The sequence below is a fragment of the Meles meles genome, chromosome 2 (genome assembly GCF_922984935.1).
Source record: "Meles meles chromosome 2, mMelMel3.1 paternal haplotype, whole genome shotgun sequence".
NCBI lineage: Eukaryota > Metazoa > Chordata > Mammalia > Carnivora > Mustelidae > Meles > Meles meles.
This window is the reverse complement of record NC_060067.1, coordinates 204,253,378-204,268,829: the sequence shown is the minus strand read 5'-3', so window position 1 is coordinate 204,268,829 and position 15,452 is coordinate 204,253,378. Positions and strand designations below refer to the sequence as shown.

General features: G+C 44.2%; 2 protein-coding genes across 7 annotated transcripts in view; one reads left to right on the top strand and one right to left on the bottom strand.

The window, feature by feature from the left end:
• MCPH1 (microcephalin 1) overlaps positions 1-15,452 on the top strand; it is a 243,787-nt gene that overhangs the window by 137,984 nt on the left and 90,351 nt on the right. The window lies entirely within an intron of this gene.
• Positions 1-15,452, bottom strand: part of ANGPT2 (angiopoietin 2) — a 54,161-nt gene that overhangs the window by 25,082 nt on the left and 13,627 nt on the right. For both annotated transcript variants that reach the window (XM_045997197.1, XM_045997198.1), the window contains exon 2: positions 3-158. In XM_045997197.1, the coding sequence (XP_045853153.1) occupies positions 3-158 (156 nt within the window). The remainder of the gene's footprint in view (positions 1-2; positions 159-15,452) is intronic.

Genomic DNA, 15,452 nt, shown 5'->3' with positions numbered 1-15,452 from the left:
ACTTGTGCTTCAACGTCTGTTAGCTTCCGGGTTTGCGCTGCTGTTTGATTGAGGAGGTTTGTTCCTATTTCTATCATCACAGCCGTCTGGTTCTGTACTGCATTCTGTTGCATCTCTACCATTTCTCTCTTCATGTTGTCCTGGATGTAATTCTCAAGCTAGAAAAGAACATGTGTCAGAAAGACAGTCATCAGTCAAATGGTCAGAAACCTCATTCCTAAATATTTGCCCATTTCCTTTAAAAAAGATGCGTTGGAAGACCTGAGCCTTGCTCTGATCTTGCTATGTTTTTATCACCAGTGGTACAATGCAGTGCGGTCTTACGTTAACTTAAAACCAGCAGTGTGTTCACATCATGTGTGGGAGATAGCCGCATCCAGAAGCCCACACCGTGGCTGGCACAGGAGGTGGCGGGGCCCCCATTTAGAGGTGGGCAGAAGGGGGTGTGCCGTCAGCAGGCATTCTGTCCAGCTGCAGCTCTGGCCTCGTTAGGCAGGAAAGGACGATTTGGTGTTAAGAAGCATCACTATTTCTCCCGCATTCTAGACTTGTGGTTTCTTGAAATAGAGATTTGAGAAGACTATGTAAGGTAGAGCATGAGAAAAGGCTCACTGTTGGATTACAGCATCACCCCTCAGGTCCACATTCTGCAGGACCACCCCCCACTTCCCTCTAACCTTGTTCAGCACACATTAGACCTAGTAAGTCTTTCATAACATGTATGCGTTTTCCACAGGTTCCTCATTTCAGATACCAGGCAAACGTGTAATCCTACATTAGGACCTTCATCACTCCCCTTGCCAGGTATGCGGGCATGCCAGCCCATTTTAATATTAGCTTCAGCACCAGACAGTGCAGAAGCTAATTTCACTGCCATAGGTATAGATCCCTATATCGATCATACAACTAATATAAATGTAGGACATCCAGGTGTGTGAGAAAGAGCATGTGGGCTTTGGGCTGTAGACACCTACTCTCTTATTTTTCTTTGACTTGAGGGATGTTGCTTAACTTTAGGAGTGCCTAGTGTCCCCTGTATAGAATAGCGTTTCTGATTGATCAGAGAAACATCGGAAGGATTACCTAAGCTACGCATTCATGGTCATTGTGTATAAGCATAACTTTGGATATGTAAAATGCAATTTCCTTTCTTTTTTGTTTTTCATGGTGATCCAATGATAGGAGCCACAATTCTATTCTTTAACCCAAACTACGAGTTCACAAGGACAGAAAACTTTCTTTTTATCTTTTTCTCATAGTAATAACTCAAAAAATTTTAAAATTAAATTGGATAATTGAAAGATGAGTATAAAACTGCTTATGATGCCTTTCTTTAACACTTGTAATTCTCTGCACAGAAACCATTCACAGAGCCGGCCACCAAACATCGTTTCTCCCAAAATCTTAACAGTGAAATAATTCTGTACTTCTACCTATGAAAGTGAGAAAATACAATGGAAGGGTGGAGTTTGTCCCTTAGAGTTCAAGGGTTTTTTTTGTTGGTATAATTTTTATAAACCGTGTCTTGGGTATTCTACATCTCAGGGCTGGTATTAGAAGTCTGGATTTACTGCCTCCATTTCTAACTTGCCGTAGACTCTACCCCACCCCTTCGTGCTTCCCATCTCCCTCCTTGCTGGTTATCTTGAGGGTCAGTGGTCACTCCCTGGTTCTTCCTGGCCAATGGGCAGATCAGATATCGTCATCCTGACAACTCCTAAAGCTCTGATTTCTTGTAAACTCTTGTAGTCGAAGCCTCGCCTTCTCCATATGAGCAAAAGTGGAGTAGACCACTGTAAAAAATGAAATCATGTGCTATTACTTGGCAGTCCAGGAAATACCTCTGGTATAGACTTAATAAAATCAGAAGAGTGAAACCCTTGTTAAGCCTGTATTAACCAGCTAATGATAACTAGCTATGTCTTTTCTTAATGTAGTCTTCGTCCCCTCCCCCGCCTTTTTAAAATTTAACTTTTATGATTTAAACAAGTTATAGGAGCTCAGACAGAACTTTGTTATTTTTCCTTTCCTTCCCTCTGTCTCTTGTTCACATACTTACTTTCACACACACTCCTTCTTTCACTCCTCTCATCACCGTGGGAGTAATAGAATTTTTGAGGTTCAAGTTAAAGTCGTGTAAGTCATCCAGAAGAGTTGCCTTAGTTACTCTCAACACCCAGCAAAGATAATATTTAGAAAGCCTTACTCTGGGAAGTTTGGACTTATTAAAGATATATTCAAGCTGGAGTTTGGTTTAAGTCCATACCATAAAGTAATAATTTATAAACTAGCATAAATCAGGACTTAACCCTCTTACTGATTTTGGTACTTAAGAACTACGTAGAAATGATTCTGTCCTTTGTTGCTCTAAATTATATAACTAGATGAAGAAAATGGGTCCTTCAGTCCTCCCCCGCCATATTCGAGAACTACTGAGTCAAATATGCTTACAACCATTGGGACACATGAGAAGCTTATTTATAATCTGACATTTTAAAGTCAACTTTCCATTTAAAATTAGACTCAAGAACTTTAAAATACCCAATTTTTTAAAGTAAGAAATTTTAACTTTATTGCCATAACTTTTTCTAAGCTTAAGAACAATAGAATAAAAAATATTTTCAAGTCACTGTTTTTCAGCTTTTCAGGAGGAGGAAGTGCACGTATGTGGTGGTGTGTGGGTGTGGTCAGTCTTACGCTGAAGCAAGTTACGGATACATGCATGTACGTGCTGTCTGGGCAGGTACAGGTCTCATGTACATGGCATATATGTGGCTCGTGTCTACAGTATATACAACTAAATAAAGTAAAAATCTATAAGCTACTGACCCAGTATCTAATTGAGGTCTTGGGGAGAAAAGTGGAACAGAAACAGAAAAATCCAGAAGTAGACATCTTTGTGTTGATTCTCAGAAAGATTTGTGCTCTCACACTTGAAGCAGTGAAAGTAAGTTAAGATTTTAAGAGAAATGGGTGCTATGATAGTTGAGGACTCTTTGACAACAAAGAAGAACGCACTCAGTGCCAGAAGAAACTGCAACAAGAACAGCGGCAGTAGCCACAGCTAACGTTGGCTGCATGCTGCCCATGTTCCTGTTCCTCTGTTCACGCTTCCCGTGGACTCCAGGCACCCCGGATCTTGGGCGCCTGCACTAGGACTGGCGTGCCTATAAGCCACCCTTCTCCTGCCTTTTCGATTTTTCTAGTTTATTGCCCCGGAATATATTTCTGTTTAGTATCATTTGTTTTTATCGCCTGTGACTGAAACCCAGCAATACAGAAATCTGTCCAGTGCAATTCCATTCTAGTATAAGGAAGTCTGCGTTCAAGGAGGAATGTGAGTGGAAGATCTCTGCTCCTGTTGGTGGTGTCACGCTCCCTCTGTCCTGGGGCAGCTGTGTCTGTCTTTGCCATCTGCACTGAGCTGCTCTTCTCCAAACAGTTCCAAGATACTTGAACCTCCCCAGGGAGGAGATGGGCTTCTTCCTCATTTCACACGGGTGGCTTCACACACTCATGTTTTGCAGGAATGTTTGACATTGCCTTCATGTCAGAAGACGATTATGCCGTGATTCTGATTTGTGAGGCCAAGTTCACCCCCCCAAGTCCTCATTGCAGTTTGAACGGATATTGTAAACATTCATTTTGCCCCCTTCTTAAGTTGTTGGTCTAAGCACTGAAAGTCCTTAAGCTGTTTCTCTTTCCTTAGAGTTCAAGTGAATTATCCAAATTTAAGGAACATTTAAGGACTGTCACTGTCATTGTAGTGGCCTGGGCTCTTGCTCAGTATCGGTTTGATTTGCTTAAAGAGTGCACCCTAAACATAGCCTTTCAAGTTGGCAACACAGTGAAGTTCAAGCAACCAGAGTAAACTATTCTAATGTACATAAAGATATATCTGTCTCTATATACATGAAAAATAGGTCCTGAAGGTTTTGATTACTCCTTCAACATTTGGGATGATTAAATTTGACAGGAAAAAATAAGTCTGTTTGCAAGGTAACTATGGCAGATTGATTACACATTAAAATGTTTCCCTTGCTGTCTTTCATCTCACCAAGATTATCATCATTTTTTTTTTTTTATTTGACCGAAAGGAAAGTAATCTTGAAATTGGCTGGGGAAAGGAAAACATAGATAGTGTACGAAAACTATCTGCAACCTCAAGATTTTGATCTTGGTTCTGTACCAACTGTATAGTCCTGGTTGAGAGATTCTTTCTATTTAAATAAAGCTCTGTGCCCCATACCTTTTAATTAATTAGTTTTTGTCCTCTGGAGGCGCTAACTTTCGTGGGAAATTAACAAATTGTGAGGTGTTTCACTGGAAACATTTTATCCCTAGCATTGTAATTTAGAAATAAGTTACTGTAACTGTTCTCTCTTGTGCACACACATCCCCAAAAAGGATGGTTTTCTTTTTTCCTGCCTCAGTAATCCCTCCTGACTTGATCCCTCCTTCCTACCCAGTGTCTTCCATCTTCTTCTGTCTTCTGTATTGTCACGCAGCCCCTGACTGTACTCCGGCAGCCCCACCCTGAGTGTTGTGGTCTCTCTACAGCTCACATTACTCCCTTGTGGTTGTGCCTGTGGATGAAGTGCGGACACCCTCGCTTGGCAGCACATACTCTTTCTAATCTCTCGAACCTCCCAGCCTGGCTTCCTCTGTGCACCTTGCCTCCTGGCTGCGCCAGACCCCTTCGGCTGCTTCAGACCTCCTGCCTTTGTCTGCCATCTCCCTTGACCTGGGTCCCTCTCCCCCTTCTCCGGTTATACCCTACCCCATCGTACACCCTCCTCAAAGATCTCCACTGCACTGTTGTGTTGCATTTTGATACCCCCCCCAATACATTTTGTACTTCGTTGATTGATTTTTAAGTCGCCTACGACTACAGCTTTATGTTCTTGTTTGCTCGGGATATGGAGGTTCTGTAGCCCTTCTTCAGCCACACACCCTAGTAGCAACACGCAAAGCTTGTACGCTTAAAATTAGCTCGAAAACTTGGAGGCAAGATTATTAAAACCAGGGATTTTCTGTTTGGAAGTCTTTTGACCTAATGTTCTTGGTTCCCTGTCATGAAGAAACTGAAACATCTTTTGAGGGTTTCAGACAGAAAAGTGGCAAAATGGGCTTTCCTCCTGGTCCTTACAAACTTTATTATTATTATTTTTAATCTAGGGATTTTACTTCCTAAGCAGTTATGTACTCAGCAGCATTTAAGGAGAGATGAAGAGGGAAAGGCTGAGAGATTCATGACTCAAGCATATCTTTGTCCTCGGAAACACTGGCAGGAGTCAAGGGGCAAGCACATTGCCCATACTTTGGAGATAATATTCAAATGCCCTGTCAGCTGGGGAGTTCTTCTGTTGCCTCTTTGTACTGAAGCCATATTTGAATTTATCCAGCCTAGAAAAGTCCATACCAAAGCCACATGCGTTCCATTGACAGTCTATAATTTTGGTCCTTTCCCTCTACAGCCAGTCCTAGAATTTGTTCTGCTGTATCTTTTCAGCATTCTATTAATAATTTATGAGCAACTTTTGTTATCTGATACCGTGTCTAGATAACTTCCTATTTTCACTGGTCATAAAGACACTGAAAGTGTGCTTTTGATGACTATACACTCGAAACCGTGATGGGCAACAGAGTTGCAGGCACCAGTTGGTGTCACTCTAAAGTTGTAGCTTGTCCCCCTCCTCCTGTGACTGAAACAGTTTAAAAAATTTGAATACCAGCATATCTATGCTCTCTGAAGCCATATTTCTTAGCTTTTATTTGTGAAGGTAATTACATATCTTTCTTTGTTATTTAACTGGGGGGATCTTCATCCCGTAAACTTCCATCTCTTTGCCTCTTTGTGTGTTTCCCTTACCATGGCTCCAGAATCTAAGGAGAAAGTGTATTTTCTCCCCTCAAGCGTTCCAGTCATATCCTACTGATAAAATGGCTGTTTTTTTTTTTCTTCATCAATATATACATCAGCTTAAATATACATCAGCTTAAATATGAGTCCGGTATATAGTAACATAAATGAGTTTGGACTTTTCATATGGGAAAAGATGTCATGTTTTACATCTGTGTGGGTTTTTAAAGGGCTCTTAAGGACATATGTATTTATCCGAATATTTACTAGGGCTCTGGCTCACAAAGCCTTACAGATACTCCGGAGGAAGGGAGCACATGAATGCGGCAGGTACTACAAGGTGATATATATGTTTATATAACGCAACAGTGCTAATAGCAATCTGCAATTGCAAAATGATTTTATCCATATTAACTTCTTTATATATCAGTATATAAATATATTGTGTAATATTTCTGTGTATTTTAAATATATCTCTTTTTAAATTAATTAGTTAATGTAGTAATTTCACTTGATTCTCCTCCTGCCTCAGCTTGGGTTTCCCCCATACCAGGGCCGGAGACAAAAGCATGCATGCAGGAAGTTTATTTAGGAAGTGGTCCCAGGGAGCAATGGAAGACGGGCCAGGGAAGCAGGGAGGCTGAGGCCGGTTCAAACATGTGGACTTGGTTGGCCACCACTGGAGTGGCGACCAGTGAAAAATCCCACAAACCCTTCTGAGGAGCTGTAGGAAATGTGTTTTAGCACCGAGCCCTCCACCTGTGGCAGAGAGGGCAGGCTCCCATCCCTCTGGGTGAGGATAGCCTGGAGGGCTTCAGCTGTCCACACTTGAGGGCTGCTTGCAGGAGCTCTGGAGAGATGCTGCTGGTCTCCTCAGCCAGCTTGGGGCGGGGGGGGGGGGCAGGGAGCCCCAGTCTGTGATGCTGAGCACCGAGGGCGTGGGAGCAGCTGGAGGAGGTGTTCCCTGAGACAGCAGGATGGTGCTACTGGCCTGGCTTACAGAGGAGAAGACTGAGGCTGCAGCACGCATGTGCCTCCCACCCACCAGGCCTGGACCAGAGTCCGCAGTGCCAGAGGAGGAGGCCACAGCGGAGTGCCACCAGACCTGAGACACAGGGGATCCCTGGGCAAGAGCCCTGGCACTGGCAGTTCCGTACGGTGGGAACCTTGTTCCTGCTCACGGTGTGCTGCCAGGGAGAGCTGCCAGGAAAGCAGCCATTCCCACATCGCCTGCTGCTGATGCTGGAGACCAGAAGCGTAGGCGCAGAGCGCGGTCCAGCAGAGCCCCGGCCCCTGGCAACTGGAGCTGCTCAAGAGACAGAGGAGAATTTCACTTTCCACCTCCCAGATACGGTCTGCGTAGGAGACATTCTGCGGACTTTTGCATTGCTCTAGTTCCTGGAATGTTTTGTTCTCAGTGTAGGAGATGGTAGTGACAGAGATAGAAAAGGAATATATAGTTCTTCTCTTTTTATAAAATGAATTGAAACATCAATTATTAGAAATGGGAGCATTTGAAATTCACTTCTGGGATGAGACTGATGCATTTAGGCTAAAATATAACTGGAGATTCTTTTAATGAAATCACTGTCTTCTTGGATCTCTAAAACTAGGGTGCAATGAGAGGAAAAACAAAGTGGGTCAATACTTTGGTGTCTTTCTATGGCAGATAGTACCTTTAAAGCATGTACATTCGTAGACAGAGGCGTATGTATGAAGCACATATGTGCTCACGTGTGGAGATGGAAATATACCCATCCATCCATTGTCACTCCTCTGTGGCATGATAAACTGTCAAAAGATGAGGGGGAAAAAGGCTTAGAAATCAGTCACATTGTTGAATTCCCTCATTTCTGGAATCTGCCAGGACCTGGATCACCAGTGTGAGCTCAGGGCTGAGTAAGGATTAATCCCTTGGGGCCCACAGCCGAGTCAGCACTCAGCACCGTGCTGATGTAGCTGTGCTCACCTAAAAAAGGATGCCACCAGGTATTAACAGGGCTACTTTGTAAATTCTGTGATGAAGTAGTCCCATCCCAAAGCTTGTTTCCATCTTTTATCTGCCCCTTTTCTGCTGTCTCTTTCTGTATTCATGGGGCTTTGCTGAAATCCTGCAGAGATTTCGAGGGGCAAGAGAGTGTGATCACCTTTGGAGCAGGCTTTTTTTTTTTCTTTTTGACATGAAATAAATGTACGCTGTCACAATTACTATACTAGATGGCCCGGAAAGGAGGGAAAAGGCTAAAGGAATTTAAATGACTTTTGCCTTGAAGATACTTTCAAGGCAAGCTAGTTCTTCTGTAAGGAAGGCAGGAAGCCTGTGTTGTTTCTTTCACAGAAAGGGAGGGCGGGGGATTTGGGAATGCAGATGGGCCAGCTTGGGGAGTCTCAGAACTGGGCCTCGAGCCTCCCGCTGTTTGCTGCACATCAGAGCAGACCTCCAGCACCACGGGGCGCTCTGCTGCTGTACCTCCTGTGGCTGGCAAACCCAAAGGTGGAGAGAATTGGGGGAGTAACATTGGAAAACTCTCAAAGTGCATCGGACTAATTTGCATGAGCATTTAGCAATAAAGTATCCCACCTTCTGTGTATGAACTACCACTGACCCAGTGTCCGCTAACGTAGTCCTATGGTGGTTTTCCCAGTATGGCCGATAGCCCTCTTCTGACTCATTCAGATTCTCTTGCCAGAACATCGTTCTGTCCGCTCTGCTGTGGACGAGGATGAAGGGATACAGTATACTTTTCTATCTTCTCTTCGCTGATTCGACATTTCTGGGACCGCCGTGTGACCGGTGCCCTGCGTGCCGCGGGGGAGTGCTGTGCGGAACACGAGTTGCTGCAGGAAGAGTCTGGGAAATATTTAGGCAAGCGTGTTCGTCTCACTTTCCAAACGCTGTAGCTGCAGCTTTTTTCATTTTATGAGTTTAAAACAGCTAAAGTTCATGCTTTCCTGAGCCATTTGGGAGGGTGCACCTCTTCTCAAGTCTAATATTAGATTGCCTCTAATTTGACCTCTGGTTCAGTCTTCATTTTCACAAGTGTTTAAAGCTATACATTTTTTGTATTTTCCTATTTATTCACATGATTCAGTGGCCTGTGTGCACATATTTTAAGCAATTGTACTTACCTGAGCTTTGCAGAAACAAAGTGATAAATCTTTTATTTTTTTTTAAACTCACATCAGAGAATAAAAATCATTTGTTTAATCAGGCTATGTTAATCTTTAAAGCTGTACATTAATTTTTAAACCTGCAATACATTTTTAAGCATGTTAACAACTTATTTAAAACCTGGTCAAGGGCGCCTGGGTGGCTCAGTTGGTTAAACAACTGCCTTTGGCTCAGGTCATGATCCTGGAATCCTGGGATGGAGTCCCGCATCCAGTTCCCTGCTCAGTGGGGAGTCTGCTTCTCTTTCTGACCCTCCCCACTCTGCTGCTCTCTGTCAAATAAATAAAATCTAAAAATAAAAAATAAATAAAATAAAACCTGATCAACAGTAGAATTTTTTTCTAATCAGAAACAGTGCAGCAAAAGCAAAACAATTTCCAGTGCCCAAATTATGTGGCAAGACAGAATAGTATGGCTTTTAAAAAAAAAACTAACTTTAATTTATCTTCATTTCTTGATCTGAAATTTGATAAGAAGCATATTAAATATGTTTCAAAGTATTTACTGTTCACCTCTGAAATGTCGACAGCCAAGCGGGACTGCTGTTCACTTTGGAAGGCCATACAAGAGCTCTAAGCACATTCCACTTCCTTCTGTGGCTCGCCGTCCAGGGAAACTGTTCCAAAGCCACACACGCAGTGCTCTGGGGATGGCTGCAGTTTGACTCCACAAGAACAGAGCCTCAGCTGGGAACTGCAAATAGTGATTATGACTTTGGACAAATCAGTGAGCTTCTAATTATGTCTTCCAGGGCCTCCTGACCTGAAATAAGAGAGTATCCTCCTACAAAATATATGTTGTATCAAACTTCTCTTTACAAAATACCAGTTCTGGGGATGATGTTTCTGATTCATTTTTAGAGGGATTTTATTTCAACCTTTTGTTTCAGGAGCATGCCGTTCATGTATTGAGGGAGTCACTTGCTCTCCAGTGGTTGAATAAGAATAGATATGCAAAGTTGGCCAAAAATGAAGGTGCCACTGCTTCATATGGAGTTTAAAAGCACACTATACACTTTCTATGGGATTCCTAATTTATCCTAAAGTAATTTTTGCATGAAATTTCAGTGTAAGAAGTAATCCATTTAGATGAAGACACAGATATGGCATAGAGAGTTATACTTTGCAATAAAATAACCTTTCCTACATACTGACTTGCTGCATATAAAGTCTGTTGGTCTGTCCAGACTAGGAGGACTTGAGCTGTTTTGTGGCCAGTTATATGGTACCACATTGAAAAGGACTAAAGAACATTCTTTAATGAACACTTTCTACCAGTTGCTTTCTCACAATAGAATGATTATTTTGATTTGTAAATGTTGCTCCTTGGGGACAGATTTGAGTGCTAGTGTACTACAATTTAACTTAAAAAAAATAAATTAATAGGTTGCTGCTAAAATTAAATGCTGTCACTGGCATCACGGAGCAAAAGAAGCCACACACCAAAGAATACCTACTACACGATCTCATTTATATCACATTCAAGAACAGACCAAACTTACTGATGGTGACCGAAGTCAGAATAATGATTTCTCGGTGCAAGATGCTGGGGTTGGGGCTAGTGGTGGTGCAGGAGAAGTTGTTAACTGGGAACGAGCAGGGGAGAAATTTCTGGGGTTCTGGGAATATTTTTTTTTTAAGATTTTATTTATTTGACAGAAATCACAAGTAGGCAGAGAGGCAGGCAGAGAGAGAGAGAGAGGAGGAAGCAGGCTCCCTGCCAAGCAGAGAGCCTGATATGGGGCTTGATCCCAGGACCCTGAGATCATGACCTGAGAGCTGAAGGTAGAAGCTTTAGTCCACTGAGTTTTTTCCGCTGGAAATATTTTATATCTTAATCTCAGAGCTGGTTGCACGACTGAATTCGTGTCTTAAAAGTTCACGAAGCTGTCGATTTAAAAATTGTATACTTTATACACTTCCTGTTTTAGACCTCAGTAAAGAGGCTTTTTTTTTTTTTAAAGGAAAGGATATTAAAAATGAAATGTTTGACAAATTTTGCTGTGACACCATGACCCTAGTTGCTATGAGTGATTTTATTTACCTCTGTCTGGAGTTCTCATCTGCTTGTTCCTAAATACCGCCTAAAGCAATGAACTTTGAAAAAGTGATTTCATAGCAACTGCAGAGAGCTATAGATTAAACTGTTCCAGCTGCCCAAAGAGGGTTAAAAGTATTTAGTTAGGTAAATTAGTGATTTCACATTCCGAAACTCAGTTCTTTCCGGATCAAGCATAAAAGGCATTTGCTCTTGGAAGACCAAGAAAGAATTCTTGCAGTTCCCATTAGTCTAAAAATAAATAATAAATAAATAAATGTCTGAGTCATGGGTTGCATTTTGTTGGAGTTCAGTGGCTTCAAGTGTAGGAAGAACATGATTTATTCTCTGAATAGTTGCGCTACCCATTGCCCATTGGAATGAAAACAAAGTTACTCTGAGAAAAGTGAAATCTATGAATTAGTCCATTGAATTTGATCATATTTTGAGTAATTCCGATTCAAGTAGTTCTTGCTTGAGCAACCTGATTTATTAAAAAAAAAAAAAAAAGACCCTGAATAAAGTGGCTTTGTTTGTGTTGGATGAAGTGGGGGAAGTTGTGGTTCTTGAAGCGACTGTGGTTGTGGAGTTGTCGTTCCAGCACAGATTCTGAGACTCACACACACCCATGTGTGAATCCTCGCTCAGCTACATACTAGCTACCAGGTCAAGTTTTTTTAACCTCAGGTTTCTCATTGGTAAAACAGGCATATAAATGCCCACTGGGCTATGTTAGCATAAAAATTAAATGGAAGAAATTAGCACCATTTCTAAACGGTTTCCAGGGCATCCTGGGGGTCCCTGCAGCAAACCCTTGGGGGCCATGGGAGATAGTTTAATGTTCAAGGGAAACCGTACCATACTGAACACCTGCCTGTCACTAGAAGAATTAGTATCCGAGAAGAAAAGGAGCTCACAGTTTCAGTGCTGTTAGAATGTGCCTCTGTGCAAGACCACGTTTTTGGTGGCGACTGTCACAAAAGACAAGTAGTGCGTGACAATCGGCATGGGGCTCAAAATGAGGGTGTCAGTGTCCAATTGGATTCCCAAGTCTGAGAAGCTGAGCGCTGCCTAGCTGGCAGATATATCCCCCTGCTCAGTCACTGATATTAGTGAAGTCTTAGGACGTCTTTACCGACTCCTGCATTTAGTGGGGCGCATACGCAATCGACCCTCCCCTCCCTTCCCTCAATCCATATACTGTCTTTAACTGCGATCTCCGTGATTGGAAATGTTGATCGGAAAATCAGTAAGTCAAAAAGAACTGGTAATTATGTAAGATGTTCCTTAAGACATATACTTGCGTATTCCTAACTTCCGAAACCATGAAGAAGAACCTCCCCGTTTCTCGCCAGCTCGTTGTTTGGCAATGTGTCTCCTTTCAGCGGACAGCTTCAGTAAGCGAAGCGTGCTACAGGGGAACGGTCTCAGAGCAGGCGACGTTCTGGGGCATGGCTTGCTCGCCTCCGGCTGATGTAGTTTTGCTCGGGTAGCGGAAGGACAGAGTGTGCGCCAGTTTGACAGAAGTAAGGTGGTCCACTTCTGCATGTAATTTATCCTTTGTATGCCTGCCATCCTCACTTGTTCAAAGTCGAACTAGTTTTATAACGTATAGAAAAGCCAGATTTTCGTGAACACCAGAGCAATTTGGGAAGTAACTTTTCAGTGTGATTCTCCAAATGCTTGCGGTAAAAGTACAAGCGACTTGAATCATTTTCCCATAATTAGTTTCAGTTCTGGAGGTCTGCCCCTTCTCCCTAACCCTACTGCTTTGCATGCATGTCTATTCCAATGGAAGCTAGTGGAAAATTCCTGTCCCCTTTCACTCCACGGCCATGAGTTATAAAAAGCATGTCATTCAGAATTGACTTTTTCTTCTGCATGCTTGAATTTTTACTCACAACTTAAAGGGGAAAAAAAATCCTTTCGGGAGATATTTCTCTTTCAATGGGGTGAGGGCCCCAGCATCACTTGGAGCCACCATGGAATGGCTGGCTCGCTTTGCTTTATCTTTAGGGGTCAGATGTTCAGTCGAGGAGGGCATTTTGAGGGCTCGTAGAGTGGATGGAGCACACCACCACCTCTTTTTCAGAGCGGCAGTGGCTCCATTCACACAAGTCACTTAAGATGCACGTCTTCACTGACTAGTTCGGTGGGAACACGCAGCTCACAAGCGAGTGAGGATGAGGAGTAAGGCCATGCAAAGGAACTGGTGGGAATGAGGGGTGAGGGGGCACAGGAAATGGGAGTGGGGGGAGGAGACAAGCAGGAAGTGGGAATGGGGGTGGGGGGCACAGGAAGTGAGACGGAGAAGGGACAAGCAGGAAGTGGGAATGAGGGGTGAGGGGGCACAGGAAATGGGAGTGGGGGGAGGAGACAAGCAGGAAGTGGGAATGAGGGCGAGGGCACACAGGAAGTGAGACTGGGGGGGAGGCGACAAGCAGGAAGTGGGAATGAGGGTGGGGGCACACAGGAAGTGGGAGTGAAGGTGGGGGGCACACAGGAAGTGGGAATGAGGGTGGGGGGCACACAGGAAGTGGGAATGAGGGTGGGGGGCACACAGGAAGTGGGAGTGAAGGTGGGGGGCACACAGGAAGTGGGAATGAGGGTGGGGGGCACACAGGAAGTGGGAATGAGGGTGGGGGGCACACAGGAAGTGGGAATGAGGGTGGGGGGCACACAGGAAGTGGGAATGAGGGTGGGGGGCACACAGGAAGTGGGAATGAAGGTGGGGGGCACACAGGAAGTGGGAATGAGGGTGGGGGGCACACAGGAAGTGGGAATGAGGGTGGGGGGCACACAGGAAGTGGGAATGAGGGTGGGGGCACACAGGAAGTGGGAATGAGGGTGGGGGGCACACAGGAAGTGGGAATGAGGGTGGGGGCACACAGGAAGTGGGAATGAGGGTGGGGGGCACACAGGAAGTGGGAATGAGGGTGGGGGGCACACAGGAAGTGGGAATGAAGGTGGGGGGCACACAGGAAGTGGGAATGAGGGTGGGGGGCACACAGGAAGTGGGAATGAGGGTGGGGGCACACAGGAAGTGGGAATGAGGGTGGGGGCACACAGGAAGTGGGAATGAGGGTGGGGGGCACACAGGAAGTGGGAATGAGGGTGGGGGGCACACAGGAAGTGGGAATGAAGGTGGGGGGCACACAGGAAGTGGGAATGAGGGTGGGGGGCACACAGGAAGTGGGAATGAGGGTGGGGGGCACACAGGAAGTGGGAATGAGGGTGGGGGCACACAGGAAGTGGGAATGAGGGTGGGGGCACACAGGAAGTGGGAATGAGGGTGGGGGGCACACAGGAAGAAAAGAGCAGTAGCGTAGGTTTTCCTATTGTTAGGGTTTGTTTGTTTCAATCAAAGTATGAGTCATCTCACCCTCATTTTTTAACCAGAAATCACTGTGGTTGCTGCTATGATTTGGTCTTGACTCCTACAAGCCAGTTTAATTTTATCAGTGGTAGTGAATTCTTGAAAGTTTCCCTCAGCTGTAGAAATCTGGTTTCAAATTAAAGTGGTCTAAATGCCAGCTTAAACTTTGTGGCTTAGCATCTTTGTTGAATCCCCTCAGCAGAAGGACCTACACTGGAGTTCTGGCTGCTCTGTGGGATTCAGATTAGGAGCAGTAGTTCCAGTGGAATCTTGGCTTTCTTCTGGAGTGACTTTAGGAGTACTATGGCCTAAGGAGGTCAAAGTTAGAACGGAAATAAAGGATTCGTCCAAAATGTCTGTCCTGCATTCTGGCATTTTACAGGTACGTGTAGACCTCTTCCTCAGCCCTCACACAATTAGTCCCCTGGAGTGTGGATGCCTTTGGGGAAAAAGTTCATGCCAGTTTAGGAAATTTACTGAAACACAGTAATGAACTCAAAGCTGGGATGTGAATCCTCATCTTAACCCTGTTCCCAGTGGCCATGAGCTTTACTCTGGCCCATGTCAGAAAAGCAGCCCTTGGGTTTTCATAGCCCTTGTGCTGTGCATCTCAGTGGTCCTGTAGCTGCTCAAGAAGCAAGCTCAGGCCAGTGCCCACTGATAGAGGAGCTGAGCTATGGCACGGAAAGAACATCTTACTGATTTTCATAAGGATGACTGTAAATCATACAAATCGAAGCATAATACTGTTCTAGAAAGACTCGAGAACAGAAGGAAAACCGTGGTGCTCCCAGACGTGCAAGCTCTAACCTGGAAAATTGTCTAGTGTGGAACCAGCTCTCTCTGATGAGGCTGAAAAATCAAGGTTTTGTTAGGGAAGAGGTGAAGATTAGAAAGGCCAGAGAGGGTAGTGGATGGGTACTTGACAGGCCTTTGTTTTATCTCCACCCTAATTTCTTGTTAACCTCCGATTATGGAGGTTATGGAATTATATGCGGAGGGAA